Below are 27,286 nucleotides of genomic sequence, written 5' to 3'. Positions count from 1 at the left end.
ATGGTGGACCAAGACTGAACTTTATTCTGTTGGAAAAATCACAATTTCAGTTTTCAACATTAATTGGCAAGCCATTTTAAACCGTTGACTTTTGAAAGCCACCTCACTTCACAATGCAGTACCGGTAAAAGAGTTTTTAACCCCGATTCCATTCACCTCATACTTTTTTTAAAATAGAGGCAGCCTATTGAGTGCGCGACTCTAAATAAAGTTAATAACTATCACAGCATCTCGCACAGAAGTGTTAATACGCAGTACCTTGTGCAAATCGGTATACTTTCTGCGATCCCTGAAGTTCGTTACGCGACCCCTTCGTGGGTCGCGACCCCCAGTTTGGGAAGCCCTGGGGTAAATTGATAGAGATATTTTTTTTATATTATTTCCGTATTGCGATGAAACGTCTTCAGCTAATGACTTGACTAAACAAAAGCACGGATTTAGAGGCACAGCCTTGAAAATACAATGTTTCTAACACATACCACACTGCTGAAAGCCCCAGATGAGACTTTTTAACACGTTAAAGCTACCACATTTATTTATCTCTTCTTTTACAAATCTATGCATGTTTTAAAGTATTTTAGCTCTAGCCCAGAGGTTTTTAACCTTTTGCCTTGTCGGTACCACCTTGAAATTACCAACCAGTTTTCGCACCCCCTCGTAAGATTGGCTGAAAAGTCAAACACAAGATTGGCTGGACCCTCAACAATATTCCGGGTCAAAAAGCACCTCTTGGACTCCCCTTGTCAACATTACTGGCAATAACCACTTTTTTCAAAACCTCCTTGTCATCATCCAAGTCACGTGAAGCATAGTCTGAACTTGATATGTATTCATCCGAATATTTGTATAACTTTTCAATCTCATTTGACATTTTTTTTCCGTTGTTGAATATATTTCTTGTAGTACATGTATTCATGTTTCAATGCAACATAATCACATGTTTAAAAACTACTTCAAGATTTCGGCATTATGAAATTTGAAGAAAAATAAAAATTCAGTCAACGAAAAATGTGCAGTTTCCAGTGAAAACGTAGTTCTTAAAAGTACATTTATTTTTGTCAATTGTGTGTACAGACAATAAATGCTCTATTGAGCAACACCTGGCACCGCAATGTGTTGGTTACGTAGATCTATTTTTCTGTGTGTTATCTTGCTTTAATGTCGATTTCGGCAGTTTTTCATCTTCTATACTCTATAGGTTACCATGTGGTATGGTCAAAAACGGCGTGGTCTGTGTGAAAACCGAGCGCCATATTTCGGTAAAGATGTACCAACATGCTTTTACTTGGCATCTTGATCGCTTGCTATCTATCTCCAAACTCTATCGTTGACTATTGAGAAATTGCTGGCTCGCAGCACAAGGTCTTACCAGCGCAGTCGCGCTTTAGGTATCTTGAAGAAAATGTTGGCGATTCCGTACTGCCTTAAAAACTCTTCGTCGGGCATAAGATCGTGTAGTACAGTGAGGCCACTTAATCACACTTCATCAACATCCTGGCTGGCTGTGTAGTATATATGTAGTATATAATTTGATAGGTAGTTTGTTCCTCCAGCGAGTTGCGACAGTTTTGAATACTGACTTTTTATTAAGATATCCTAAGATCTGAGCAATCAGCTTTGTAAAACTGGGCACGATGTTTTCATTCTGGAACAGTTTTTTAAGCTTTGTGTTAATGTTCAAAATTTGCTTAAAAATGAGAAGACATGTTGTATTCTTTCAAAGGCTTTAAATCTTCGTTTTCAGATATGGAAAATGAGTCTGCATCCACATCAGGATTCTTTTTTTCCAGGTCAATTATTTCTGTCTCTATTCTCCTATTCGTACCAGCTTGAAACGATACATCCCCTCTTGGAGCAACCAAACTTTTTTTATCGGCGAAACGTACTTCTTTACAACTGTTTCCAACACATTTGATGCTGGTCTGTAAGTCGTCTTTCTTCCTAAACAAAAATGCTAAAACATGAATGTAACATTCACAGGATTGATTGCCAAAAACAACGACTTCGATCAAGAGATTGGTTCAAAGCATTTCCGAGCATATTTTCCTTCTTACCTTTCACCACAAGTTACAACGTACACAGCAACCTTTTGAACGACGTTAGAATACAGAAGAGGATTTAGTGCGCTGTTGATTGGAAGTAAGATGACTGCGGATATTGCGTACGCCTGAAAAAAAGGATGGAGTCACTTTTATTAGATTAAAGCGATTGCGGCACAAACACCACAATCTTCAGAAATTAAACAAAAAACTGCACATTGTAGCACGCCACTGTTTTTATCAACTTCTTGTTGTCAAAACGAAAATATTTTATGTTGAACAATCGGTCTGAGTAATTGGCAATTTGTAGATCTGCGTTTCGTTTCGAGTGGACAATGTCACCATTTTTTTTTTGTAATTATTTTAAAAAATAATGATTTTGACCACCAAAACAGTTAAAAATCCCTAAAAAGTTGTTTTAAATAGAAAAATAATAAAAAATTCCAACAAAATGAAACCAAAACAATGCAATTTGTGTCAAAAAGAAATATAATGGTCTTAAGCAGCAGGTTGTCGTTACAGCTCTCACAGCTAACGTCTATTTACTGTTCTGTGTCTCGTATAGATATTCTACTATATTTACAATTTCACGTAAAAATTAAAGATGTTTTGAGATACCCGTGTGTTGGTTTTGAAAAGAAATTAAAGTTAGTTGCAGTTATACTTAATTATGTTGTTTATTTTTTGATACTTAAAATTTTATACAACACTGATGGAAAACGTAGCCTGACAATTTAATTGTCCAATAGCTGTTTGTAGTTTTTCTCACGATCATCTACTGGAATGTCCCTTAGCAAGATTGAGAGATCTATTTTTGTCAGTTTTCTGTTATCGCTTTCCGTTTGCGGCAAATGTCCATGATTCATCCGACGCAAACCAGTCTCTATTTTTTCTTTCGACCTTGATTTGTTACGTCAGAAGTTTTAATTTAGCTTTAAGCGACCGTCACTCTTGCGTCAATTCAGAATCGCTCATTGGGCATCGTGAGCCGCACGCTGCCGGTGAATGTCCTCCGGCTGTGGCCGAAAGTCTTAGCTGCTGATTTGGCAACAGAAGAAACTGTTTATAGCGGATGAACGGTTTTAATTTGTCTTTCTTTCGTCAAAGACGGCCCTTCGCGACTCTAATGCACTTGAAAAAAACAACCAGAAAGATATTTTTAAATGCATTGACGCTCGTGTCACGTCGACAGAATGCAACGCGAATATCGCAGATGATTGTAAACACAATCCATGCGGTGCTGTCCACTAGGAACTCGATCACGTCGAAGCAAAAGAAAATGCGTAAAAGAATAGCGACCAACATCTTGATAATTTATGGAAGTGCTTAACCTCATTGAAAAATATGTTCACAACTTACGTTTTCGGGAATTTTGTAACCCGAAAAGTTCATGAACGCCATAACGCATATTGGCAGCCAGCAAGCCAGATCGCTTGCAACTAGGTAGCTTATTCTTCGGAACATTGACCGTTGCCTGGAAGTATGACGTCAGAATATTTATCGTGCACATTGGACAATCAAACAACAAAAGAAGAAAATAACGTACGGAATTAAACATGTAGTGATCACTGTTTAGTGAATTAATTTTTTATGTCCGTCGACCTACGTTTTCTAGATTGTGAAGAATATTCGCTATATCAGGATGCAGTGGTTTCTTACTATTATGGGCTGTTAGGTTATGCCTATGGGTGTAACTACAAAGAGTACGAGTCTCTCCAGCAAGTTCAATGTAAACCACATTTTCCTGCTACTTTCCGTCAAAAATATATTTACAGTAGGTCACAATACAAAATCCACTAAGAGCAATGCTTGCCTTTTTGATTCAGCATATAGTCGACCAATTACTTTAAAAAATAAAATTATTTGTTCTTGATTTTCTTTTTATGGCAAAGTAAAATTACGAAATAAATTTGTTTGCTTCTTTGACAAGGTATTTATTTATCAAGAATAAGTAGACTAATATTGAGAAGAGATATGTCAAGAAACCCCAATTTATTGTGATCAGCAGGCTCCAAAATATTAATGCATATTTAAAACATTGTCAAAAAGGCATTAAAGCTGCAAAAAATAAAATACCTTTTATTGCTTTTTGCTTTCATTGTATTGACACTTCTGAAGAAAATATATGCGTATGCTGCAACGATGTACGTAAACGCTATGCAGTTGAAGATGATAATGACCTAAATCGAAACAAAAAAATGAAAAGGTCCTTTTAATTTCCACGACCCTTGTCAGAAGTGGAGATCCGTCGTGCAATCTGCCATGCGTGTAGCTAGGTCTTCATCTGGAGTGGAGCCTACGACTGTAGAACTGCTTCGCAAAACTCGCACGTCAAAAAGCAATTCCGATGATGATGATAATGATATTGCTTAACCATTATCTTCAGCTTGGAAGTCTTACCATTGAATGCTCCCACGCAGCGTCGTTTTGTGTCACGTAGATCTGTGGCATGCATACACTGACGTGGCTGTAATAACCAAATTCTCCACGAATTGCGTCGTCACCAAACAGAGAGGTCATCACGGACTTAATGGAAGCCCATGAGTCGTCAGTGCTTCTCTGATTAAAAGGAGATTAGTTTTTATTCACTGATGATGGCGTATGAGCGATCTTTCCAGGATCGTCAGTTTTTATTGGGACTGGCGACTGAAGTTGAATTAATATGTTCAATGCTGTAACATGAGCATAAAGAACAAAACTGCTTTTTGCTACGTTATCATTACGATTTAGGTCTATCACAGCTCTCTTTTGAGTGTGGGATTGTCAGTTCCATGGAATCGAATATCAAAAAGGTCATGACACATTGCTGCGCTTATCTTTACTTTTTTCAAATCGGTCCTTGCAAAAACAATTAATTAAACTACTTTTTGATGGAAAGAAAAATGGCATCTTCACGTTTCAACAAAAACCATTTATGAAAAAGAGCAACAAGTGTAAAAATAGCTCCAACTCGGGAAGTTATTCTCCCACTGGCATTTCTTGGTAAAGTTGAAAAGGTTAAGCCGTCTTGATTGTTACCATCTCAGACAACAAAATCCGTCATTGGTACATGGATTCAACGTCTGCAGATTGCAGATTTTTTGTCGTTTTAAAACTTTTGTTTGTATATTGTAAACAGGTTAGAGAAGTTACTTCTGGGTCACGTGACAGCAGTGAAACCGATTTTGTAGAGGAAATGGGTTATGTGACGCCTGGAAGAATAAAGATCAATCACGCCCAAAGATGTTAAAAGTTTCAGGGTAAAGTAAGGAAAGCTTTAAAAAGTCTATTTTTTATGACTAAATATTCAAAATCACGAGTTTTTTTATCGAGTGTGTTATGTTGCAGTAAATGCTTTAGCGTGACTCGACAATGGATAAATATGACTCAACAACAGTTTGCACCTCATTAAAACTCCTGACAGATTGTAGTTTTATCAACCCCAAATTAGCAATAAATTTTTCTTTTCTTGACAAAAATAGCATAAGTTTAAACAAAAGAAATTTCAAGTTTGAGCGTTCATTATCGGGCCTGAAATAAAGACAGCTTCTCACTTCGCTCCTATCTGCTAAGTGATTTACAAGATATCGAAGCAATACTCGAATAGAAATTATTTGTTAACACAACTAAAAATAATTAGAACAAAACAAAAAAATCTGCCCGCAATTACTCATGAAAATCACAGATTGCGTGAGGAACCTTTAATCACGACTGGAGGTAATTTAAACACATGAGAAATTTGCAATAGTTCAAGGAGTCATGCACTTTATCTGGTGTTATTTTTATAAAACAAACGAACGAACATGCAGCTTTTGACCTGTCATAGACAGCCTTTTTTGGTTGATAAATCATTTTGCAACAATTAAAATAAAACACTAATTTATTCAAACAGTTTGTCATGCCCCATTTAATTTGTTAGAAAACTTAAAAACACTTGTTATGACTACAATTTTTTTTGTACCAAGGCCTAAGTGTTTTACTTTTCTTTAAATGCAACTCATCAAGAATCTTACTGAACCAAATATTGAGGATTTGTTCTGCACGTCATGATTGTAGAACAAAGGTAACTTTCTCACAAACTCCAATAAAGCTTTCTTCCTCACAACATCGTGAAGGAAGTACGGATTATGCTTAATCCATGCGTGTGATTTGTAAGACGATGAGATGGTTGTTAGGGGTAGTATGGCTGCAAGGAAAATTTGTAAAAGCCTCTGTATAACTAATAGTTTCATTGATTTTAAATTACGCTAACTTGCATAGACAACAAATAATTTACAGCAAGTCTAAACAATTGGAACAATTCAATATATGGAAGCATTTTTTTCCTAAATATTTTATTCTTATTTATCTTTCAACTTACCTACTGCCTTAAATAAAAAGCCATAACTTTTAAAATTGCCATGTTTTTCATTTATTTCTTAAGGCTGTTGTGAGTTGGAGAACGCTTGCACTCCTCAGTGTTTGACTGTAGAAATGCGCGTGGTCATGCTTACCTAAAACAAGAGAAGTCATCCAAGCTATTCCTGCATAGCCGAGAGCAGCAATGTAGTTCATGTCTCTGCATTTGAACGGTTTAAGCACCCCGTATAATCTGTAGGAGGTCAGAATCAACAAAATGAGCACCGACGTCACACTTGATATCACTGTCAAAGCTCCGAGAAAGCTGCACTCCCCGGAACTCCTCCACAATTTGTCTTCTTTGCAGTAATTTCCTGACAAAGCTGCCGCTTCTGAACCAAGTATTACGAGGTAGACTCCCATCAACAAGTCAGCCAACGAGAGGTTAATGACAAGAACATGATTCACTTTTGCAAAGGGCCGTTTGTTTTTGAAGCGATCTTTTGACCATACCAATCCGTGGATAGTTTCCATGAGTACAGCAAGATTACCTGTAAAGGAAATTAGCTAGTTTGGAATACGTAAAGCATCAATGCTTGTTGTTGTTTTCACTATGTTTTGGCTGCTGTGTTGTAACGATTGCTTTGTCTGCTATAAAATATTACACCAATGATAAGTAACGAATGTCAATTTTTTTGTATGCAGTGTGTAGGCTAATGGTAGGTAATGTCTGGTAGGAGGTCTGCGTGAAGTTAGTTAAACTTAGGCTATGTCATACTTTTAATTGCTTATTGAAAGTTTTTATTTGCTATAAAACTTTGAATCTTTTCTAACCCTTACCTACTATGGAAAGAGTCCCCATGACCCAAATGAGATATCTCAAAACTGGGTCTTTTATCATTTCTTTTCGTGATGAAAAGACGCTGCCATTGAAGCTGTTCGATGGGCACTCATCGCTTCCGTCCAAGCAGTCAGCTTTTCCATCCATTACTGAGCGTATGGGAACAAAATATGGGTGTCCTAAAAACAAGTTTTTCGTAATGAGCAATCCGCTACAGGAAAAAATGGCAGAAAATGTATCTCTTTTAATATTTGGAATTTTTCCATATAGGCCTACTCGTAAAGCAATGACTACAATATTTAGGCTACAGTCAGGTAGCTGGCTATATCGTAGGCTTAAAAAGTGTTCTCGTAGAAATCTATATAACTTTGACAAAACTATTATGAATATTTTTAATGGTAGGAGTTTTCATTGAAAGGTAATAAGACTATACTCTATAAAAGCGGTTAGCGTTTCAACTTGTACCACTTCAACACAGTCAATATTTTGGAATGGAAAAAGCAAGGATTCTATTACATAGTTGATGCGACGTTTTGTACATTTTTAGATTGTGGAAAAATTCCAATAGGCCTACTCAGATTAAAAATGTTTTCATTGCAGCTTAAGCAACCTTACTAACCTTCCTCACAATAATAATGCGCTGAGCAGTTTTTCTCGTCACTTTTATCCGCACAATCAATTTTTCCATCACATTTCTTGAAACACAGCAGTGAAAATGTCATGATGCATTTGTAGTTGCTTATCAATTCAAGATGTATTTTCGACATTAAAGTTTAATTAACATGATGGTTTTGCATGATATTTTCATGAAAATATTCAAGTTTCACTTTCTGCAATGCAGTTGCCTTAACGGCAGTTTCAGTAGCCAAGCAATCTATACATCAAATCAACCCCGGATATACATCAGTCTTTGACATAAATTGAAAGCAGCAAATCGATTTCAAAAAGATGAAAGCACATTTCTTAATGTAGTAGAAGTTGAATGAATGTCTCACAATATTGTATAAACATGAAAGTTTTTGTATTAAGTTAGTTGCAAGAAACAGGAATTAAACACATGCAGCTAACCAATCCACTGTACCTGTGTGGGATCAATGTGAATTGCACCACTATGAGTAGTTCTGCTAGCTTGAACATGGCCGTCGTTACTGGAGCAGTAAACCCTTTTTGGACAATTAAGTTCATCCTCGCCTCCGGGACAGTCCCTTGAAAACCCATCACAAACTTGGGGTCCTGTGATAATTATTCCTCCTTTTCCACAGCTGTAGAAATCTCTGAAATTGAAAAAGTCTTAACATTTTCTTTCTTATCATTTTTATCATCATTTGTTTGCATCGGACAAGCTTGCTATAAATGCGCAACGTATTCAGTAGACTTCGTTTATGTCGTTATCTTTAGGTGATTTAAAAAAAAGTGTCCATATTGACGGATCACTATTGACGAACGAATTGATGGATCATTACAACATCGCTGCTACACTTCGACTTGTTTAATATAAAAGTCTGGAAAATGTTAAATGTATTTTAATCAAAACTGCTGTTTAATAGGTCATTTCGTTTTTGTGCAAACTTGGTTGGGAACAACGCAAGTAAGATTGTGCAAAACAGCGTAGTTGTATTAGCAGGCTTATATGGGAAAAAAGGCTGCATTGATGTAGGCTGCAACGTTTTTCTTAAAATCAAAATTTTTTCAGCTTTTTATTTTTATTCTGTGGCAACTGTAAGAAACAGCTGGTACCTGTAGCCTTCGAAGTTGAACAAATTATAATAGATGGAAGTGTGACGACAAAACTCTGGAAAGTTATCTTGCTTGTAACATAGATCACAACATTCATCTTCCAAGTTTGCGCATTGAGGTCTCCCGTCGCATGGAAATGCTTTGTATTTCTCCTTAGATGTAGAATATCCTAAAAGAAGAAAAACTTCTTTCGAGTCATCGTTATTTATTGTAGTTGTCGTTTTGAAGACTGGTGGCTGTATGGTGTGCCATACCAATCGAAGAAACTTGTTAAAAATGTTTACTTGAATTAAAAAAGATTTGATTTGTTTGTGGGAAGAATGACTGTGGCACGCCGCTTTATTGCCTTTGTGGGCATCGCTAATGTCAATTCTATTCACTTGGGATCGGGTCCTATCTGGTTTTGATGCATTTCGATTCCTATTGTGTCTATCCTTACTTTGGAAACAGGCTACAATCAGCAGTTTGTTAAAGTTTTTCATCACAACACGTGTCCTTTCATTCAAAGTCGCACCACACTTATTGTATGTAGTAGCTTAAAAAGTGAAAAGCAGCTTAATTCAAACCAAACACAATGCAATATGGTAATATTTTAAGTCACCACTCCTTCTGTGAAAACTTTTTGTGTGTATGTAATATCTTTAGGCTATCCGTAAGTGCTGTGATTGTTACCATGATGAGAAATGCGATTCGACTATTCATGAAAATAAAGTTTCATCAAAACTGAACTTTGTTTTAAAAGACAACGATGCGGGATTTCGTCAAAGGAAAATCTCCGTTATAAGATGGAAAATATTTTCATGTAAAATAATTATCTCTTTACAGTTTGTAAGAAATACTATTTCAATTTAGGTTTTTCTTGTTTCGTGCACTTTTCCTAAATAAACTGTTTCAGCACTGGGAAAAACACAGTTTAATAACGTTGAATAACAATATATTAACCTGCTTGACATGTGAACGTTTGAGTGCAGTTTTTCTTCCCTTTTCCTTGTGGGCACTTTGTGTCTGGAATGCAAAACTTTTCATCTTCACCGTCCTCGCAATCGACAACACCATCGCATACCTTTAAACACCGTCATTGATTTTCAAAGATTGAATGAATTATCAGTCGCTTTTTTTGAGCAACAAATAATATTTTGCTTAAAACTATTGAAAACGATAAAATCGACTCAGTAACGGTAAAGGTGAGTTCCATACTTGATCCAAGCTTCGGGGGATGAAAAGATAAAGTTCTCATTGTGCTAAGCCGTCAGCACTAACGAGAGTGGGGTGGCCAAGTTCTATTTTTTGGCCGTCTTTCCTTCAGCAACTACGCCCATCCAGTTTATTACACCTTAGGTAAACATGTGCGGTGTTTTTCAACAAACGCCTGAAGCCGGGAGTCGACCCAGGATTGCGTGATTAGAAAGAGCGCGTGAATGTGGTTCAATGAAGTCTTTCTGCAGACACCACAGTTTGTTTAAAAAAGCAATGCAAGAAAGGAAAAAGAAAAAATGGGCCAATTCTTCGCCTAAAGATTTTGAAAACATGCTCGTCATGAACGTTTGGCTTGGTTTTGCCAATAAAGCTTTCTTGCTTTATCAAATACTTTGGAAGCGCATGAACCAGTGTCAATTCACAGATTTTCTCCTTGGTGGTTCATAAAAATAGTTGAGCGAAGAAAACGAATCGGGAAGGTACTTTAAAATAAGTTTTTGAGATGAAAAGTGTTTTACAAACACCAACACCAGTGATGCATTGTGCTACTTCAAACTTTTTACTTTTTAATCGCACTGTATACTCAATGCAAAATATAAACCGCAGTAGGGTACCTGGCAACCGAACGTAGGCCTAACGTTACTCAGCCCAATGTCTGTACATCAACCACAAACTGGTTCCATGAAATATTAATTCAAGCAAAATAATTAAAATCATTTCTTTATTTAGATTTATTATAAAACTCTAGGCTGCATTGTGATACCACAAGTTCATTTTGTTGATTTTCGCCAGTTTAATAATCGCTACTTTCTCTCTCTGCATTCTACAATTTTGATTGGTGAAGTCATCCTATTACAAATAAACTCGATTTTCATAATAACTCAAGTTAAAAGAAATGACACACCAAGTAAAGACGCAAATGTCAATTTAAAACTTTTTTAAAAGTAAAAAATTTGAACTTGCCATCAAACGGTTGATGCACTTTTTTCCGCATTGAATTTCGCCAATGTCACACGAAGCACATGGCGATTGAGCGTCGTCTAGCGGTTGTCTTTCGTAGCAAATGTGACCGCAAATGTTTGGTGAGTTTTCACATAAGCACTCATCCGACAGCAGTGGACAATTAAAAATTCCGTCGCAACGGCTTTCTCCTGATGACAAGAATGACAAACTTAGTGGGTTAAACGCACATAATACTTACAAATCTTTGGAATTTAATCTAACCTTCACTGGTTACACATTTTCAAATGTCGTTTTGCAAACGTCAATTTTCACATGATACCGAAATGGTTTCTAAAAAACACTGATTTCACCTACAATAATAATAATAATAATACTGTGACAGCGTTTGCATAGCCCCACATCCACAATGCAAACTATGCTCCTGGGCGCTGAAGATGACGATGGGGATAAAACAATACTTTCAGTTTCAGTTATATTGTTCAGTAAAATAGAACGTTTTCAAGCCAGTTTTGAATTCGTTTAAATATACAAAGCTCATCTGTTAAATCAGCAGCTTGAAGCATATTACCCCTATTGCCAAGTAATTCATCGCAGATTGATGCCAGTGAGAAGTTTTGTAAAATAGCAATTTGGTAAATACTTTTGAAAGTAATATTTATTATTAAAAAGCGTTTTCAACGCTACAAGAAAATTAGAATAATAATAATAGGTACCCAACGCCCTTTTTGTTGCCCAAGTCATAGCAAAGCTTTAAAGAAAACAATAATTTGACGCCAATATACATGACCTGCTTATCACGAACATCTTGAAGTTTCATAACCAAACTCACAGTTTTTGTAGGAAAATAATTTCTTTGCTCAAGATCAGCTTTTTCAAAATGTCAATTAACTAGAAATTTGCATGTTGTTTAAGATAGCTAAAGGGCATTCACACAGCCCGCCTATCTCTTATACAAACATTAATAAGTAAAACAAAAGATAAATAACAATAAACGTGTGACTGCCAAAGGCAACTTAGATTTTCTCTTACGTTTACTTGACGCCATTTTGCGCTACATCAATATAGAAAATAATAATTAGTAACAAAAAAAACTTAATATGGATTCTTACCAGGAATAAACCTTGACTCTCCGATGCAGTGAAAGTATGTGTGAGTGGAAGCAACCTCAGAATCTTTTGTGAAAATCTGAAAAATTGACAATTATAGATTTATGTGGTACAGTTGGCCGAAATAAATTTTAATAGAAAGCAATGCCACGAACGTTTTATTTGTTATCTGCCACACAATTTTGAAAATGTGCTGTTGAAGTGTTGAAGCAAAACATTTTTTTGTAATCGGCTCACATATGACAACTTCTCAGTTGATGTCAAGTAATTATTTACTTGAGCTGTGGATTGCACAAGCCGTTGTAAGCTACTCATTTTATATATTGCACCACTTTTCATCATTTACATTGGATTGAAGTTTGTTCATTCGACGTTACTTTTTATTGTCTAAGTTCTTTAGTGAGATATATGTCGCTTGTGACCGCTACCAGCTATATGTCGCTAGAAAAAAATGTGACCGTTACTTGTGGATTAACAAGTGTACATGGATGCCTACAAAGTTTATGAGAGATACAATAAAGTAGAATGTATGAAAGTTCACTTTTAAGATTTCATTTTCTTTTTTGGAAATCTAAGAAGCATTACGATACTGAGATATTCATTAATTTTGAATATTTATTTCCAAAAATAGCCGAGAAAACGCTTTTCCTTCTAGCACCCAGTTCCTGCTTCTACCTGCAGTGAGATTAAAAAAGTTGATAAAGCTCTTTCACCATGCGTCACCATTACCAATGCTTTATGTCCCAGACAAAGAGGCTATTTGCAAGAGGTATGTGCTGACAACGGAAAATATGGTGTGACCACAGTGTCTATTCGTGACATCACTGCATCTGAAGATTTATACTTCTTCTTAGCAAACGTTGTTCACTTGGTAAAGTTGTCGACCAGACCATCATCATGTGCCAAATCTGTGCCAATCAGTTCAACTAAGTGGTAGCCTACTCTTGAAAAAAAAATGAAAGTTTTCTGCAGACAAGCGATATACTAAGTCTGCAAAGATTTTCTCTCTCAGATAGCAAATCAATCGTTTTTTACATTGACGAGTGAAGTGAATTAATGTAAAAAACGAGTGATTTGCTGTTTGGGCTTTTACATCTTTCTACATGTACAAAGAACAACATTTGCTGGCTGGAAAAAACACGTGAACTCTAGTTGACCTCTTCTAGAGGTTATGACCTTCACTCCTCTCTATTTGTTACCGGAATAAGTTGTGTCACAATGTCGCCTTAGGCTACTCCTTAATGCGATTTTCAATCCGAACTGCTGGCTGATAACACACCACAGCAAACTTGTACATAATGTCAAATCAACGATTTTTAACGTTAAATCAACTGCTGTATTCTGTTCTCATATGAATGGTCCGACGCTCAAATGGAAAGCTGAGGGTTTAATTTTAACACTTCCTGACCGAGCTGGCTGAAATTTTGAAAAGCTTCTTAAACAGCTTAAATTACTGCTACGAATCAAATTGCATTAAATTATGGATTGGAATCTAAGACCATCTTCGCTTACAAAGGAAGCCTGGCGTAATTTACCAAATTATCGTAATTCTTCTTAATGTGGACCTTGACTGTCACATGTAACTGTAAACTCGGACAAATTAAGTAAATTTGTCAGAAGTGCTTATGACAAGATTCTTTGAATTACATGGACAAGAGCCAGTTTCCAAGCTTGATAATTTTAATGCTGTTTCATCTAACATAGAGATGTTCACTATGCAAGACTTGCCAAACGCAATCCAGCACCAAGTGCCAAAAAGACCATATACGGTAGGCCTACAGTGAGCCACTTGAACTTTTGATAGTTATTTTAATATTGACAATTCTCACCTTATTCGGCTTAGAGTTGCATGAAAGGATTAAGTCTCAAAACAAAACTTGAGCAAAAGTCTACCAATGCAGGATACCAAAACAAAATCTTCCAACTTGATTGCAAGGCTTCCTTGACAACTCGTGCCATGCTTAAAAAAGATAGGCTACTGCTGCATTCGTAGCACTGCAAGTTGGCAAACTTTCAACAGCGCACTTGCTCCTTCGTGGCCCAAAAGATCTATTTCAAATCACGAAACAAAATGCTACTGTAGGCAATACAGTTAAGGGAAAGTCCCCGCATATGCTTATCCGTGATTTTCAGAAGATATGGCAAAAATGCATAGCGAAACTTGGACTCTTAAAATTATCGCAATTCTTGCGAGGAAGTTTTCTTGGAAGTTGCAAACTCGAATTAACTAACACTATCGTGTATTATCAGTATAGTTAAGTTTTGAGAGATACAAAACCAATACTGGCCTTTTAAGTTTTATGAAGAAAAAAAAAACGATGCCAGGCTACAGCAATAAACTCTGTTTAGACATCAACAATAACTCGCTTGTTAAAATATCTGAGCTAACATTAAAATGAAGATGCTAGGCTGATAACAAATGGAAAAAATCAATCATCATAAAATTCAAAAAATATAAATATGCGTGCAGATGATTTCCGTTTCTGTGAAGCAGTATAGGGGTAGCAAGATGGTTGGACGGGAAAGCATCAATAACTACAAAGTGAGGACTGCACTCGACTGCGTTTGATTGTTTGGCGAAGTATTAATCTTCCTACCGAGAAAACACTTTCACGAAGAAAAATTAAATTTTTAACATTTTCTCATAGGACACTTACTTGTAGAGACTTACTACTTCCCTAAATGGAAAAGTATTTTTGCAGCAACAACTTCACTCTTTATGTTTTGATGAAAAAGTCTGTTTTGTTTCACATTCCATTGCGGTAAAGCAGTGTTTTTGAAAAGCGGTATGGTAAATGCACATGCACTTTATACCAATTTGTTCATTGCTTTCTCGTGTAGCCTTGTGTTGTTGTCCGCGCTTGCTTTCCCCGCAACGCACGTCTCGGATCAACTTATCTCTACGCTTCCCTCTTTAAGTAGAAAGATTTTAATCATTGTTTTTATCCTTTCTTGAATTTTTAAACTTGTTATTTTGCTGAACAACAGAAGTAGGTTTGAGAATGATTTTTTCTAGCATGTGATGTTTGGTCTCAAAAGGCCAACAGGATTTTAATATAATAAACACAGTCGATGCTAAATTTTTTAATGTAGCAAACATAATTTTTGAAAAGCTATTTTTTATGACCTGTTGCACTCATTATTAATATTAATAATAAACAATATTGGTGGATTGCGAAGTCCGGTTGCCAACGAGAAACAATCGAAAATTTCTATTTGAAAAGAGGCACGCTTTTCTGACTTTTCCATCTTATTTTAACAACTGAAAAAGTTGCCAATCTGGACTCTAATTTCAAAGCGTTCTGTTTCGCGACGATCATACCAGAGTTTGGTTACTCTTTGTTTCCACCTTGTGGAAGCCAATCTGATCCATGCTTCTGTCACAGTCAGTGATGTTGTCCTTGGTTATTGAGAAAGGAAGGTGACACACTCTCGTGATGGGGTGGCGAGTTCGTACGCACTGGAATACGTCTCCTGATGTGGTTTCTTCATCGCTTCCATCCGAACAGTCGCGATCCCCGTCACAAAGCTAAAAATTTAAGTTTATTGCAATTGTTAGTTCAGCAGCACGTAGTAAATGATTTAAAGTAGTTTATGTTGTGATTTCCAACTCGCCCTTTCCACGTTTTACGTAGCTCGCCAAAACTTCCGGATTTCATATCGTGATCATAGATTTTATTAACTTTACTCTAAAAGTCTAACTAGGACAGCTATTTTTTCTGATTCGCCACAAAACTAAGTTCACGTTGAAGCGATAAACTTCGTAATGACGTGAGCTTTCTATGCAATAGCTGCATAAAAAAGTAACGAAACGTAAATCCCTTTTACCTTGTTGCTATGTCTGATGAAAGCAGTGCGCTTTGTCTTCTGCTATTCTTAGTTCAATTTTTCCTTTTTCATTTAAGATCCAGGAATTTTAAAACTCGAGTGAAGCTTGTAACTTATTTGGAGTACAATTAGGAGATTGTCCATGACTTTTAACAATGTTTGCGCTATCCATAAACACACAAATCCATATCTTTTTTCGAAAAATATTTTATAATAATATTTTTCAGACCTTTTATCTTTGATTTATTATGACTAGCCAAAGCATCAGTTGCATAACGATGCTTGGTTAAGTTCAATTCAGTTTGTTTTCATTTCTGACCATCACAACGAAAAGTAATAGGTCTAGAAAAAGGTAGAAACGACAAAACGCGAACGTTATACGTGCTTAATAGCGAAAAAAAAAACAATTAGTTTAAAATATGACATGGTCGCAACACTTTAAGTTGAATTTACGTTTCACCACCTACTCGTCGTCGTCGTGTGAGCATCTGGGGCCGAGGGTCTATCCTTTTACCACCCCAGATTCACGATGTTCCCGGACTGCACTGGAAGGCTACTAGAGAGCAGCCAGTCTTTGGTTTCATCATCCATGACACGCAGACCTTCGACTCCGTTAGGTGGCTTGAAGATGGAGCCACTCTGTCCCTCGGTCGATGGGCACTGGAGCCTAACCACCTTCTCCACCACAAGATCTCTGCTCTCCCAAACGAGCACCCCCGTCGACTGAAATCAAGACACCCATTCGTGCCAGCCGCTCAACTTCTTATCAACGAAGCTGATGTACAAGACATCTCTGCGGCTGCTTGGGCGGACCATAAATGGAGTTCTGAATGGAAGTCAACCGCCACCAGACTCTATTCGTTCATCTCCGACGCCGACACACGCCCCATCGGTCTAACACTACCAAGACAGGCATGGGTGCGCCTCAACCGTCTCCGTACGGACGTCGGGCTTTTCCGCTCAACCATGCATCAATGGGGAATGGCCTCTTCCTCCTCCTGTGAATGTGGTGCCGAAGAACAGACCGCAGACCACATCATCAATGACTGCTCCATCTTCAAGCCACCATCTACTGTTACCAAGCTACGGAAAGTTACCAAGTTACGGAAAGTTACCAAGTTACAGAAAGTTACCAAGCTACGGAAAGTTACTAGGTTACGGAAAGTTACCAAGTTACAGAAAGTTACCAAGTTACGGAAAGTTACCAAGTTACATAAAGTTACCACCACAGACATCTACATTATCAAGTGGGCTGTTAGTGAGATAAAACCTTGCTTTACCCATGCTCTACTGATGCATTCTCCTGACTGGCAAGTAAAGGATGAAGGGCATTCAGGTGTGCATTCATCCGTGCGATTTATGCAATGCGTGAATATGTCACAAATCCAAGGGTGACGTCTATCGAGAGCACATTCTTTGTGACCGTAAAATTTACTGACGCAAGGTATGACATCATCACTCATGTTGCTGGTGTAAAGTCTTTCATCGCTGCCATCCTGGCATTCTGCAGTAAGAAAATACAAAACAGATATTGTAAGATATAATCAAAAGTGAGAAAAACTAACTGGAAAAGGTGATCTGGTACTATGACACTTCCTCAAATGGGAGATCTACCTAACACAGAAAGCAATCACTAAGAAAACAATTCAATAGCTTTTTTTTTCTTTAAAGTCTGAACCTTAAAACATTTGACCAGGCTAACACATATCGTCTTTAGTAAAGAGGAAATATTTTTGTCGTTGTATAAAAAGATTCTGAAAATTATAAAATTTCGGTATTAAAACCTTTACTCAAGAACCATCCGTTTGAGACCGTATCAGACAAAATTCAATTCAAAGAAAATAAAATTACGGAAGAAAAGTTTCCGTCAAAACAACGTATTTTAAAACATTTTTTGTTTCTGATATTTCTAACAGAACACTAGGGCCTATAATATGGAAATATTAGGGTCATCACTCAGCACATTACCTTGTATACCATTGCAAAACGCTTCAACTTTCAAGCAGTTCCCGTCATCGCACCAAAACGACTGAGAATTGCAGCCAGGTTGACATTCATCGGATCTGTCTTTGCAGTGTTCTGACATGTCACATATCCACGTTTTCTACAGTATGTCAAGTTTATCTTTTATTGCTGCACGAAAAAAAAATAACCAAAAAGGCCCACAACAGTAATTAGTCTTATACATTAGTTTATACTTGTATAAGATAGTTTTTCAATGAGAACAAACGTAACTTTTAAAAGAATTGTCATGGAAAAACTTTAATTTTACACAAACAAATAATTTTTTTTTAGTTTCTTTAATCGAAAATTATATTTGCTTTGCATTAATGAAAAGAAGATTTCATGAACGAATTTTCCCATTTTCCAGTTTCCTGCAACTTTATTTATCTCAGTCATATTAAACCAATAAAGGTTTTGATTAGATTAATTTAATGACGTAAGGGAAAGGTTTGTGAGAGAAGGGTAAACATGAATAGCTTCTCTAAATTGCTTAATTTTGGCCGCAAATACAAGCAACTTAAAACCATGCACAAAGAATCTATTCTATACTATGTAGTATAAATTATGCTGGGGAAGTCTGGACACTCTGATCGTCTATCAGTTTCATTTATGTAGGAATTACCTGCTCAAACACACAGGTTTTATCCGCATGATTCAAGGCGTTGTTACAGCCAATTTCCGACGACTCATTCTTCACGGAAGAAATTATTTCGTCGCTCCCATCTGAACAATCATTTACCCCATCACAGAATGACATTGCTGAGATGCATTCTTCGTTTGCACAGGTGTACCTCAAAAAATGTTCATTTCGTTTCAATTGAGCACAAAAAATGATTGAACTTGCTTGGATGAGCTGAATCATTGCAGTAAAATAGGCCATTCACCAAATTTTACATTCATTGCAATATCAGTGAGATAAGATGCCTTTTGGTATAATTCTATCAAAGGTTTTCTGTCTTTTTTTTTTTAGATCTCTTTCAGCATCATATATGAACAAATGAAAGATTTCCTGCTTCAGTTGTTCTTTTTTATAATATCATTCCAAAGAGATTTTGATTACCGACGCTCTTAGCTTACAATGTTGAACTTCAATAGACGAATTGATCAGTAAAGTACAATGAACTGTATGAAGCCTGATTTGCCGTTGAATTGAAGTTCCTGACAAGGACGCAAGAGCATGGCAAGGTTTTTGATGAAATAAATTCATTAAAGGTAACTCTTAACTACGCTCTATTGATATTGATCTTCTTGATTGCACAGAATTGGTCTATCCTGCATCGGTATAGTGATTCTATGTTAGCAAAATGCACAATAAACATTAGAAATGCTTCTTAGTATCTTATTTATGTACCAGGAACATGCCAGCAACAGCAATGTTATCGCTGTGCTAATTTGACTTTTTATTAGACCCCTGCCATGCTATGATATGGCAAGGTTTGGTTTTGTTAGGATTGTCAAAAATTATGTCAAAGAAAGGCGAACTGAACTCTATCATCGTTTACATTGTAGTTTCTATAACGTTGATGTTGGCAAATGATGGAATTTATTTTACTTTTAATTGCTGTGACAAGGTTCTCAGCATACCGGTACTTTGCTGCACATTCCCTTACACATTCGTCTGAATGATCTCCACAGTCGTTCACACCATCACAAGTCTTGCTCTCCGGAATGCAACTGCAAAATGCGATATTTATGCTTTTTTCGCAAAAAAAGGCCATAGCTTAATGTGGCCTACACTCTCTACAGCACGTAGGCTAAGTATTGATACAAGCAAATTATGAGCTTTCAAAAAGACACGATTTAATTTTTATCCACATAGTGTGTAGCCTACAAATTAGGCTACTAGTGGCTAAAATATAGCTTGAAAATGCATTCACAATAGGTTACCGGAAACTGCTATGTCCCTTTTGTGAAAATGTTCGAAAGGTATGAAGCTGTTGTATTGAATGCAAAATCTGGATTTCAATTGCAAGCTTACATCATGATTTAGTCATTTTTGTCAAAAGATGGTCTTTTCTCATTGCATTCAGACGATTGTTTATAGAAGCATGAGGAGAAACATGGAAAAAACTCACTTGGAATTGCGACATTGGAAAATATGTGGACAGCCACATTCGTCGCTGGTGTCGCCACAGTCATCTTTAGTGTCGCATCTCAAAGCTGCCCACACCTAGAAAAGTATTTAATGTAAAATCAGAATCTCTGTGCTTGGAAAAGATGCACAAGCTTACTACGTGCTGTCTGCATTTATGCTTTTTCCTGCTGCTTTGCAAGTAAAACTGATAAAATTGGCAATTTATCGTTTTGGTTAAGGAGCTGCAATTCATATCTCTGTCACGTTGCTACTTGTGCAGAAAAGCAGTTTTATGTTAACAGTAATTACAAAAAGATAGACACAAAATCAACGTATTAATTTATTATAACTTACAAAAAGCGTTTAAAAATCGTGATAATTCTCCATTTCGTCAGCGATAAGTAAAAAGATTCATAAACAATATAATTATGAAAGTTGCAGTTTAAAACTTTTCTTGATTTGGTTATTGACAGAATCAAGATAAACTTTCTGCGAAAATTTCACAGCAAGAGCTTTTTACACATTATCTGCCGATGAAACCATAGCTCATGGATTAAATTGACAATTTAAGTGATGATGAGTGAATGTTCAGTATGTAGGCTATCTACCAACGTCATCACGTCGAGTTAAACTGGAGAAGGTAAATGACAGTTGAAAATCGATAAAAAGGAGACTAAAACAAAGATGAAAAAGCTGGATGATGGATTGAGAAAGAATTATAAATTGGACAGAACGGAGGAGAGAATGTGCTTTTCACCAGTGATCCGGCCTAGAGCGAGAGTAAAGTTAAAAAAGCCAAATCAAATAGTCGCCTATCATGTAAGTAACTTAGGTGTAGCTTAACAGAATTAATAAAAATAAGATGGTTAGTTTAAGTTTAAAATCTAAGGTAATATGCGAATCTTCCACCTATTTTCCAACATTCTTAAACTGGTTACTGCTGTAGGTTACTCGAATTGAAAGTTGCATTTCACAAAGTATGCTTTAAACCAAAAATGTATGACTGAACGTGAAACCACTTTCATACACTGCCAGCACCCTGCCAAGTACCTTGTTTCCATTTTTGCATTCAAATTTTGTACAGTTTTGTTCGTCGCTCTGGTCGAAACAGTCATCTATTCCATCGCATAACTGAAACGTTATTGACAAAGTTAGATAGCGTGGATAAAATGCAGGTAAACTCAAGTAAAAAGACGAGTATTGTTGTAAATAAACCATCATGAAATAAACTCATCGCAGGCTATTGACAAAATTTAAAAACTTAAACTGCAACGCTGATTGCATAGGCTTACGTGCAGCTGATTAAAAGAAAGAGAAAAAAACGTAACTCTAAAAAAAGCATTTTTTAATTTTTACTACTCCTGTGTGCCCCGATCTGCTTTCACCTACTTTGCTCATTGTGTACGTGGAACGTCCATCCAAGCAAGAAATGCAATGTTCGGGGTTTATGACTTCACATAACTTATTCTCGTCGCAAAGCCGATATACCTGTCGATATGGAATTGTAACATTATGAAACAGCAACATTCCTGTATCAAAGCAAACTTTTAAAGCATTTTTGCCTTTTAATGTTTTATTGAGCAGTGATAAAAAAAAAAACGCTTTAAAAACATACCCCTACATCCATTGGACCCTTACACACTGTGGAGTGTGAAATCGACCTTGACAAGGATCGTAACTATTTAACAATTATTTGAAAAAGACGTTTGCGGATCATCAGCCGTAGCCGGCAAACTCTAAGCACCTTGTGTGAAGATCACCCACAAAAGCAGCAAGCACAAGGATAGACTTCTTTCCATTCACTTAATTTGAATCTATATCACTGAGCATACGACAAAAACACTTAAGCATGTCTGACGAATATTAAGCAAGCAAAAATGATGAAAACGCTTTCAAGGAAGCTGTCTTTAGGGTAACTTTAATTTGATCTCCACGTTCCACTAAATGAGATGCAACTCGTAATTACTTGATTTATAACTATTAAAGTAAACTAATTCAGGTCGCTTTAACGACTGATTTGCTCTCTGGTAAGAGCCAATGAGGTCTCTGTTTTTACCTTGGGGCAGTAGCAACCAGTAGTACAGCCAATCATACATTCATCACTGGCATCCAAGCAATTGAACTTTCCATCACACATCTGCTTTTCTAATACTGTGCCATTTGCAATAGCGCAATCGTACCTGGTACAGTTTTCCTCATCACTTCCATCTGGAATTCAAGAGTATTATTATCATTTTTTGTTAAATTTTTAAACGATTAACGCTAAAGGGAATATTTTTATGACGCAATAATTATTACACATAATAAAGAATGTGCAAAACTTTCACATCAGATATGATAACCCATGGCCAGCTAAAGATACGGCCTGATTTGTCACATTTTGCAGAAATTTCCAGGTTTTTCTAACTTTGGGTGAACGTTTAAATAAATTTTTCTAAAAATTAGATTTTTACGCTTTCTTTATTCTTTTCCCCAGATGACACAATAGGTTTTAACGTCCTCAAATGTTGAAAAACAAAGAAAATTTGATTTCGAAGATTTTGGTCAGACTGTTAATTTTCAATAACAGTCTGATTTTGCGTTTTTCAACTTAGCTTTTCTCATTTGCTACTGCTTCCCCAAGGCAACAAAAAAGTTTTATGTCATTAGGAAACCGCAAAAAGTAAAAACATCTCAAAAAATTTCAGTCAAGCACTAGCAGTAGCTGTAAGCAAAATTTGCAAAATGTGACAAATCAGGCCGCATTTCCAGGTGGCCATAGATAACCTTATTAATAAAGTATTGTTTACCGAAACAGTCACTATAGCCGTTGCATCGCAAATTTGAAGACATTACAGGACATCCGCTAGACGACGCACTCCAGCAATCTTCGTCGATGTCATCAACGCATTGGCCTTTGATGCCATCACAGATCCAGGTATTCATCAAAGCACAAGGTCTGGATTGAATATATATTTAAAACTTTTTAATGGTATCGCAGCCCTTTTTCGATTGTTAGAAATTGAAGTAAACTAAGAAGATGGCAGGGTAGCTTAATTAAAACCAGAAAAAACAGAAACCCTCCTTAAAGTTTGTTCAGCCCCCCAGAAAACACTTTCAAGCAAGTTTTTTACCCAGTTATAAACAGTAGTAGAGCACTCAGCACACTCGAAAACCAAAAAAGATAGTTTTTACGTCACAGATAAAGTACAAAATTTGAAGAGATTAAAATACCAGTGAATGCCTCATTGACCGTTGTTTTTCGACAAAGCAGTTGGTCGTCGCCCAAACTTCAATAGAAAGTATCTTAAATTTTTCTGAAGGTGTTGCAACCGTGCCAAATTTCTTTCAACTTAATAACTTACTTCCGTCACAACCATGTTTTAACGTTCGCGTTTTGTCGCTTCTACCTTTTTCTCGACCTTTGCTATGTTGACGTGTATTGTTTTTTGCTGTGACAGTCAGAAATAAAAACAACTGAACTGAACAAGAATAATATAATAGGACACTCTACTACCTTGCGCTTTGCTGATGCAGTAATCTTGCTGTTGGTGGAATACAAGGCAAGATGGCCGACATGACGCTGGGCCGATAAACGTTTTCTTTCAAAAACTCATAATCAAATTCATCGCTGTTGTCTGCGCAATCAACTACGTCATTACAAAATGCACTTTGCGGGATGCAGGTCCCGTCCCAGCATCTGTACTGCCCAGGTAGGCAAGACTTGGCGGCGGACGTGCTTTGAAAAGCTGATATGTTTTTTATCGATGTTCTTGGCCCTTGAGGTTCCAAATCGAGAGAATCTGGAATTTAACAGAAAGAAATTGATACATACCCAAATTAAAAAGATTTGAAGTATGGAAGGTGAGCAACTAAATGGGGACACTACCTATTAGAACACGGCCAAATACGTTGCTATTTGGCAAAACTTCCAAGAGGCTGATTTGTTACAATCATAGCCAGGACAAACCTGTCTTTTTCCTTTTCCATTAGTAGGTAAAAAAGCAGTGTTTGCACCAGGATATATTTTTTGCATGTTTAGCCGGAGATAAGGTACGCACGTTGATCACATTTCACGCAATAATAATGTAAGATATTCCAACTGCACCCAAGGTAGTTTCATCATTTGATATATCACTTTTGGTGCAATGCATGCTCATTTAAAAACAATAAAGATTTTTTCACCGAATCTACATTATATGCTGTTCATTTTTGATGTGCAAATTTAGATTTTAGTTCGTTTTGTTTTTGGCCAAGTTTAAATTTGCGTGTAAAATATGGCTATTGGCGAAAGATCTTGCAATGCAAAAAACCTAACAACTACATGATGAGACTACCTCCGGGATGCAGTTGGAAAATCTTACATATTTTACTTTATTATTGCGTAAATCGTGCTCAACAAACATACCTAACCCCTGCCTAAACAGGCCTAAACTATGTCCAGGTGCATATAGCCTATTGCTTATTCTACATACTTCTGGAAATGGGAAATTGACAGGTTTGTCATGGCTATGGTTGTAGCAGACAAGACTTTTAGAATTTATTCCAAATAGCAACATATTCAGCCGTGGGGAAAGAAACGTATTTTTTGGCGGAAACTTTCCGTGTTGTGTAAGAGAAAGCATTTTTTCAGTGCCGTCTAAAACACACAGGATAAGCTATAAATAGAGCATCATTTTATTTTTCGTCCTAAACGTATCCTACACGAAAAAGATAGTCGGCTACTGCTACAGTTCTGGCTACAACAAGCGATAGGCTATAGGCCTACGAGCACGTCAATGCTGGAAAATGTGGAACTCTTTATAAATCATTAAATAGAAAATCGAAGGCGCAATATTAAAATGTTGTAATTATCTTTTTATCACATAACATTACAAACATCATTACCCAAATAGCAAAACAAGTAATTTCTACATCACTTTAACCTTAGCAGACGTTGAATTGATGTAAAAATGAGGGGTTTTCCTGTCTGGGTAGTCGCAAGTATATTTCTTTTGCTTTGCGCAATGCAAAATAACTTTATAGCAGAAAATCTTGGAAGTGCGTTTATAAGGAAAAAAATTCGTGATGGTGAGCCGAAATATTAAAAACGGCTCGAAACGAAGCAAACGAAATCACGCGAGTTCTCATGTTTCACATTTTGTGGATTTTTACGACCTTAACTGTCTGACTGAAATTTTACTGAAAATCAGATTTTTTCACTTTTTGATAAATCATAATAACATAAAAGCTTTTTGTTGCCTTGGAGAAATAGTAAAAATTGAGAAATGTAAATTAAAAAACGTTCAATCAGTCTGTTAAAAAGTGGCCAACAGTCTTACTGGAATTGTCTGAATTAAATTTTGTTTGTTTTTTGAAGCCTGAGGATGTTAAAACCCATTGTATCACCTGGGAAAGACAGTAAAACAACGCCAAAATAATGTTTTCAGAAAACTTCATTCAAATAGATAGGTTGCCAAAAATGGACAAAGTCTGGAGCAGTCTGCAAAATGTAACAAATCAGGTCGCATCTCTTGGCAACCATGACGAAGTTAAAACAAAGAATTTCTTCATCTTTCAGTTATCAATTTTTCTCGATTAATTTTTTTTTTTTCAATTCAAAATTTATGGCGGAATACACAAAATTGTCTACTTTTTGCAGTCAATTTTTTATTCTTTAGCAAAAATTGTTTGTGTGATTGAAGAGATTACAATATCAAAATAAATCCGAACATACCGACAAGACTTCACATACTGCATCTCGTAGAAAAAGTTAACAAAACGAAGTTTTAAAAAAACATTTTTTGCGAATGCCTTTGCTTGTAAACCGCTTTACAAACCCAGACAGCAAACTGACAGATTTTGCTGTCTGGGAGACAGAAACCTACTCATTATAAAAAAGGAAATTATGTACAACTGCACACTGCTGTAAAGATGGTGCCATGTTGCAAAAAAATAATTTGTAAAATTTTCTTCTTAAAGATACATGGTTTCAAAACAAAAAAAATAATTATTTAATGCTGTAGCCATGGACTTCTAAAGGGCATAAAATCGATAACAAATGTTAGTGAAATACCCGGATGTTTTAGAAAATGTTTTTTAATTGTAGGCTGCGGTGCTACAAAAATAGTTTTCTTACCAGTAACCTACCCTATTCTTTGCATATCTTTAAGTGCTGCAACAAATAGTTTATGCAGCAGTAGCCCTATCATATTACATATGACTTTGGGAAGACGTAATCGAAAAGACAAAAAGTGCATTCAAAACAATGAAATGCTGTAGCTTTCAAGTCGTAATCAATTATGCAATATCACAGTTCAAAAAAGGAGTAGCCTATGTGTATTTGTGGCGCAGCACTACACCTATATAAAAGTATGACCATGAATTATTAAATCCTTGATATTAATACTCAGAAATCAGAATCCTTGTAATCCACATTTTTTCACAGACATTTTTTTAACACGCGTGCGTGGAAGCTAGATGAAATTAAACTGTTTACGTAAGCATGTGACGAGGTGGCCGAGTGGTTAAGGCGATGGACTGCTAATCCATTGTGCTCTGCACGCGTGGGTTCGAATCCCATCCTCGTCGGAAGTGGGGATGTAGCTCAGTGGTAGAGCGCACGCTTTGCATGTGTGAGGCCCCGGGTTCAATCCCCGGCATCTCCATAGTTTTGTCATTGACCAACATTCAACCAAATACGCTTTATCGTTACAACATGCGCAAAATGAATTGATGAAAGTCTCGATACCATGGGCATTGGAGGTACGTTAAAATGTTAGTGCGGTAATCCAAATGTGACAGCAACATTTTAACGCACCTCCTCTCTGTAACAAGAGTTAATTTAATGACAGAAAAAAATAAGCATGTGGCAACAACACTGTAACGTAAGCAAGTGGTTAAAAAAGCAGAAATAAAAGAAAGCAAACTATCCTGAAACAAAGCTGACATGAGCAAAGGATACAAAAGAAACAATAAAAAATAGCTCAGTTCTCTTGAAAACCATTTGAAGGCTTTGAAAGTATAGGCTAATTTTGTCTTCAAATGTTTCGAACACTTAAAAAAAAAATCATTTTCACTGACATAGCCTATACTGTACAAGAAAAAGGAAATTATAACGGTAATAAAAAGAAAACAATTCCGTACAAAGTAAACTTGAAACCAGTAACTTTATAAAATGCTAGTTTATCTCATACAATTGCTGCATTGCTTTTCGTGGTTA

The 27,286-nt window shown here is 36.4% G+C and overlaps 1 protein-coding gene and 2 non-coding genes across 3 annotated transcripts in view; 2 read left to right on the top strand and 1 right to left on the bottom strand.

The window, feature by feature from the left end:
* Window positions 1-884: 884 nt before the first annotated feature.
* Window positions 885-27,286, bottom strand: part of LOC145764360 (uncharacterized) — a 64,508-nt gene continuing 38,106 nt past the window's right edge. The window contains exons 3-27 of the mRNA XM_082575977.1: window positions 23,603-23,888; window positions 22,896-23,044; window positions 22,163-22,314; window positions 21,496-21,594; window positions 21,157-21,237; window positions 20,108-20,202; window positions 19,617-19,706; window positions 18,655-18,823; window positions 17,997-18,132; window positions 17,309-17,532; window positions 15,523-15,729; window positions 12,204-12,279; window positions 11,095-11,282; window positions 9,877-9,997; window positions 8,935-9,103; window positions 8,279-8,471; window positions 7,817-7,892; window positions 7,197-7,376; window positions 6,470-6,907; window positions 6,032-6,237; window positions 4,440-4,598; window positions 4,116-4,219; window positions 3,399-3,513; window positions 2,055-2,167; window positions 885-1,941 (exon numbers count right to left, since the gene is read on the bottom strand). Coding sequence (XP_082432103.1) covers window positions 1,689-1,941; window positions 2,055-2,167; window positions 3,399-3,513; window positions 4,116-4,219; window positions 4,440-4,598; window positions 6,032-6,237; window positions 6,470-6,907; window positions 7,197-7,376; window positions 7,817-7,892; window positions 8,279-8,471; window positions 8,935-9,103; window positions 9,877-9,997; window positions 11,095-11,282; window positions 12,204-12,279; window positions 15,523-15,729; window positions 17,309-17,532; window positions 17,997-18,132; window positions 18,655-18,823; window positions 19,617-19,706; window positions 20,108-20,202; window positions 21,157-21,237; window positions 21,496-21,594; window positions 22,163-22,314; window positions 22,896-23,044; window positions 23,603-23,888 — 4,079 coding nt within the window. The 3' untranslated portion in view covers window positions 885-1,688. The remainder of the gene's footprint in view (window positions 1,942-2,054; window positions 2,168-3,398; window positions 3,514-4,115; window positions 4,220-4,439; window positions 4,599-6,031; window positions 6,238-6,469; window positions 6,908-7,196; window positions 7,377-7,816; window positions 7,893-8,278; window positions 8,472-8,934; window positions 9,104-9,876; window positions 9,998-11,094; window positions 11,283-12,203; window positions 12,280-15,522; window positions 15,730-17,308; window positions 17,533-17,996; window positions 18,133-18,654; window positions 18,824-19,616; window positions 19,707-20,107; window positions 20,203-21,156; window positions 21,238-21,495; window positions 21,595-22,162; window positions 22,315-22,895; window positions 23,045-23,602; window positions 23,889-27,286) is intronic.
* Window positions 26,574-26,655, top strand: Trnas-gcu (transfer RNA serine (anticodon GCU)). The gene has a single exon. It is a non-coding gene; the product is annotated as a tRNA-Ser (tRNA).
* Trnaa-ugc (transfer RNA alanine (anticodon UGC)) lies at window positions 26,661-26,732 on the top strand. The gene has a single exon. It is a non-coding gene; the product is annotated as a tRNA-Ala (tRNA).

The sequence above is a fragment of the Aplidium turbinatum genome, chromosome 2 (assembly GCF_918807975.1).
Source record: "Aplidium turbinatum chromosome 2, kaAplTurb1.1, whole genome shotgun sequence".
Taxonomy (NCBI): domain Eukaryota; kingdom Metazoa; phylum Chordata; class Ascidiacea; order Aplousobranchia; family Polyclinidae; genus Aplidium; species Aplidium turbinatum.
Note: the sequence above shows the minus strand (reverse complement) of the source record. Positions and strands in the feature narration are given on the sequence as shown.